This window comes from Tenrec ecaudatus, chromosome 17 (genome assembly GCF_050624435.1).
Source record: "Tenrec ecaudatus isolate mTenEca1 chromosome 17, mTenEca1.hap1, whole genome shotgun sequence".
Classification (NCBI taxonomy): Eukaryota; Metazoa; Chordata; class Mammalia; order Afrosoricida; family Tenrecidae; genus Tenrec; species Tenrec ecaudatus.
The window spans coordinates 34,652,219-34,657,180 of NC_134546.1; the positions used below are offsets into that span (position 1 = coordinate 34,652,219).

The 4,962-nt window shown below is 56.9% G+C and overlaps 1 protein-coding gene across 1 annotated transcript; it reads right to left on the reverse strand.

Annotated features, from left to right (window-relative positions):
* Nucleotides 1–1,423: 1,423 nt before the first annotated feature.
* On the reverse strand, nt 1,424–2,095 carry KCNG3 (potassium voltage-gated channel modifier subfamily G member 3). The gene has a single exon (XM_075536079.1). The coding sequence runs from the start codon at nt 2,093–2,095 to the stop codon at nt 1,424–1,426; it is 672 nt and encodes a 223-aa protein (XP_075392194.1).
* Between the last annotated feature and the right edge of the window lie 2,867 nt (nt 2,096–4,962).

Here is a 4,962-nt window from a genome sequence, read left to right on the forward strand (position 1 = left end):
TTTCCCCTTCCCTTTGCTAATGGAGTTCCAACTGTCACTAGCCTAGAATTCTGCAATTACTACTAAATCCTTTCAAGGCCAGTCATTTGTGGCTCGTTTTCCTATGGCCCTCTCAAAGATGCCTGGAGCACTTACATAGTTAGATCCATAAATTAATTTGATTGTACTGTTTGTATCAACTAAGTAATTGTTATCTGTAAACTGAAAAATCACTTAGAACCTAATACACAACACAAAATGAGTTTGCTAATGAATTTCCTTTCAAAGCATATATCTTGGATTTCATTCCAAGATGGCATATCAGTAATAGACTTCGTGGGACTAGACAATTTTATTCACTTCTTAGATGATATAAAGCACCTTTCCTCCCCAAGGAAAATTATTCCACAAAAGCAATCTATTGTAATATCGGGGTACAGAACACCATACCCAACGGGCACACGCCTATCAGGAGAAAAAAATAAGCGATCACAAGGCACAACCATGAATTTTAAAACTGCATGGAAGAGAATCTTAGGGCAGTTCCAAGTGAAAGATAAATAACAGCAAATTATACAATTTGGCTTTCACCACCACCATCACCACCACCCCCCAAAAAGGCTGTTGCCTTCAAAAAGCCAGCTTAGTCCTGTTTAATCCTCCTGCAAAATAAACTCACTAGCCCTAACAACAGAAATAAGGTATCACTAGAACAAGTAAACATGGAAAGATGGAGTGAAAACATAAACCACCCAAATAGTGTTTGGTTCTGGATGGTTCTGGACGGCTTAGAGGGTCTCTCCGCAAATACCAGGATTTTTCCTACCCAACCTGAAGAGACCTCTAAAACCCACACCGTGACTCCTTAGTACCAAATAGTGGCCAGATGCTTTGCCAACATCATACTTTATAGGAAAACAAAGGACCCCGATATCCATTATTTAGAGTCTATCTGGAAGTTCATTTCCTTTATAATCTAACAACTCCATTACAGCACAGAGCATGCCCGGGGCAGCATGTATAGAGTGTGTGGGCAGTGTATTTCACCACAACCAGACTTGGTCTCTTCGAGCACCACCCAAAATAGGCAAATCATTCACACTGCTCTTACTCAAGGTGAACGTGTGGGCTAGCACAGCAAAAGTTTTGAGACCTCCATTTAGTCCGAGGCTATTTTTTTTTTTTTTGCTCAAAAGTTAACTTGGAAGATGGGAGATTTGGGTATTTCTATGTTCCCACCTGGTCATCAAAAGAGGGCAGGGGCCAGACCCGGCTTTTGCCCTCAGGGAAATAGGGACAGAGGTAGGGACCCAAAGGGACTATCCCTTAGCTGGACGTGTCTGGGGCCACGAACCCAGCCCAAAGGCGGACAGGACGAGGACGGAGACTGGACGGACAGGTGCACAGGACGGACTGGACTGGACAGGCAAAGAGGCAGTGCGTCCTACCCGGAGGGCTCCCTCCCAGGGCCGGCGGAGTACCTGCTCCGGTCATCCAGGCTGCGGTTGTCGGCGGCCGCGGCGCGCCAGTCCGGCAGCGTGCTGGCGCACAGCACCACCATGGACACGATCACGAACACCACGGACACGCTGGCCAGGATTTGCGCGGCCAGCGACGACGTGGGCTCCTCGAAGGTGCGCCGCATGCGCTCCAGCCAGCGTCTGGAGGAGGCCGCCTCGGCGCCGCCGGGTGGCGCCTCGTCGCGGCCCAGCGCGCCCGGCTCGTCGGCGGCCGAGTAGAAGGTGTAGGTGTCGGACATGCGGTCGTCGAGGCGGCGCTGGCAGCAGTACTCGAGGTGCGCGCCCTCCAGGCCCCAGTAGATCATCTCGTTGTAGAAGGAGAGCTCGCACATCCGCGGCGCGAAGCGCAGCTTGCCGTGGCCGCGCACGTAGAGCAGGATGAAGCCGAAGGCCTCCGAGTGCCGGTCGAAGAAGTACTCGTTGCGCTCGCGGTCGTAGTCGTCGCAAACCTCGAGCACGTCGCGCTCCGAGCGGCAGCCGTGCAGCCGGCTCACGCGGCGCAGGGGGAAGTCCTTCAGCAGCTCCCGGGACAGCGAGTACCGGGCGCCGCCCACGTTCAGCACCACCGAGGCCGCCCGGCCGCGCCCGAAGGTCATGGCTGGCCGCCCCGGGGGCCCCTCGGCCCGCGGGCACCGCCGCCGCCCCGCGGCCGCCGCGCGGGGCCTGCCTGCCGGCTGCAGGCGGAGGAGCGCGCCGTCGGGGCCGCCGGGCGGGCGGGCTCCCTGCTCCCTCGGGGCTTCGCTCTTGCCCCGCGCTGGCCCGGGCGCCCCTCCGGGTTCTCGCCTGCCTGGCAGCGCGGTCTCGCGGCGAGCGACGCGCCCGGTGCGCGGCCGGGGAGTCCCCGGCGGAGCCCGCCCTGCGCCCCGCTGGCCGCGAAGGAGGCAGGGCCAGTGCCGCCGCCCCTCGCTCGCAGAGGCTGCCCCCCTCCGCGGCCGGGGTGCCTGGGCGAAGCGGCAACGCCGGTCCCTTGGAGAGGGCGCGGCCGCCGCGAAGAGGCGCAGGTGCGCGATGGCTCCCGGTGCCCGGCGCTCGCTCCAGCCGCGGCTCCGCAGCCGTCCGGAGCCGGGAGGCCAAGTGAGCGGGTTCGGAGGCAGCGGGGAGCGGGCTCCGCGAGGCGGGGGCGGGGCCTCCCTCGCGGTCCTCCCTCCGCTCCGCTCCGCTCCGCTCCGCTCGGCACCCCGGCGCGCCTCCCTCTCCGCCTCGCCAGCGCCTGCCTTCCTCCCTCCCGGGCTCGCTCGGGCTGGGATTCCCCGCGCCCCGCCCTGGACCTGGGGCTCCCCGCCCCGTGACGCCGTCCCTCTCCGGCCCCCGCCGCTGGGCAGGATGCACGAAGCGAGCCTGCGAGGTGCAGGGAGCCCGAGTCAAGGGCGGGGGAAACAGACCTCCACCGCCGCGGTGTTGGCTCCCACATCCCGCTCTGGAACATTGGCATGACTTGGGGTGCCCAAGGGGAGGCTTTAGCAGCGCCCAAAGGTGGGGAGAGGTGAGGATAGCGGTACAGAGGCGCTGGGGGTGCAGGGAGAGGGGCAGGCACAGAAGGCGTTTGGAGAGGCTCAGCTGGCTGAGACCACTCCGAAGGCTTCCTCTGCGAAGCCACCCCCAATGACTGCCTTTTCGGGCCACTTTGCGCTTCCTCTTCCCGCGCGGGGAGACCCACGTACCGCGTGCTCTGAAGGCGGACCCCCGCCCCAGCATCCAGCCTCAGTGACTCCCGCCCACCTCCCCCCTGGAGTCGAGCGGTCCCTGCCCCGGCTCCGAGGCGCGAGCGCTGCCTTCGTGGAGCTTCAGGTCGGGTCCAGCGGGATGGAAGTCCCAGGAGACTCGCCTTGCGGGTGGCAAGAACCGAATTTCTCGCTGCCTTTATCTGCACAATGTCTCGATTTCCCTCTGGCGCCCTTGCGCGGGCTACAGCGCCAGCACTCAGAGCACCCAAAGTCCCTTAAGGATCCACAGAGCGCGTTGCCCTGCGCTTCGATCGAAGTCCCGGCAGTGGGTTCCACTTGGCAGGAACTAGTGTTGCCAGCCCTGCACACGACATCCGACACCCGTAGTCCAGCCTGCGCGGTGCCCGCCGGGGGCGAAACAGGTGAGTGGTAAGGCGACCTGTGTTCCTTGCAAACCAACCGCTGGAAGGATAAGCAGGGTGGGCTTGGGTTGGACGCGGTCATCTGATCGCAGAGGGATCCGGCTGGTTCCTGGGAAAGGTTTTATTTTGCCCTTCGCTTTTCCTGATTTTGTAGGATCTCCCTGCGCCCACTAGAGGTCACCGTAAAGAGCCATTTTGCTCTGATTCTCGAGTGGATGCCGGGCAAAAAGGCAGACACCCAAACATGCGCGTGCTTGCAGGACGTAAAACCACGCTGGGTGGTTTCTTTCTGGTAGAAAGAAAACCTCTAAATGTATCTCTCCCCCCGCCCCCCAGACTTGGATAGCTTTTCTTAAGCAAACAATGGGATTCCAAACGCAGCACCAGAAGTGGTGTATTTGTTAAATAGCTAAACAAGGGAAACTTACTGGGGGAAGTGAGTTCAAAGGTAGAGCTGAAGAAGTGATGCTCATGCGAAGGCAGAGAGAAAGAGCCAAGCCATCCAAGTGGCAAAATCACAAAGATGCAGACATTTAAAGTCTGTAGCAAGCCCGTTCCTCTGCCTATCTGGGCCCCTGGGCCCTCAGCTGCAGAATTTAGGTTTGATCCTGTAAGCCTCAGGTTTCCGGAGGCCCCGGTGACAGAAAATAACTGACGACAGCTTTATTTCAGAAAGAGTCCCAGTTGCGTTTTGGATTGTTCTAAGGAGGCGCTTTCAGCCGCCCAGCATGACAGCCCAGCGCAGGTGGGTGTCTCTGAAAATGAGGAAGGGCCCATTCTGAGAGGCGCTTGAGGAGGAGCACCCAGTGCTCCCTGGAAATAGGTCTGTTAGGGGGCATGAGGATGGAGAACAGTTCCTGAGAGATGCGCCTGGCCTCATCCCAACAAGAGCCAATTCCCCAAGGAGTTGTTAAAAACCCGTTCTAGGAGCATCTCAAGTAACAGAACACAGAACAACTCTTGTGTGGGTAATTCGCTCCAATATTTATTTCCTGTGCTCTCTGTCTGAAATCCCTGGAAACCCTGCTGATTGAATCAGTTGAAGAAATATCTCCTTTAAAATTTGATTTGAACTTAGAGAACAAATTAATTTGATGACAGTGCAATGTGTGCCTCTTAGGTATATTTTCATAAAATTTCTTAGAGATAGGTTTAAATCATTTCATTTGCTTCAAGAGCAATATTCTTATTTGATTTTGATATCATTAAGCCCGTGCTGCAGTGGCAATGCTCAAACCATTTTCTTAAACAAAGAAGCCCGTAAGATCCAGAGATGACTGCCTTGTCTCAATATAATCTGGTTTAGAAAGCACTTGTCAGAACAATTCCATTCTTTGTACTCGGAGAAGGTTATTTAAGAATTATTACGTCGAGATT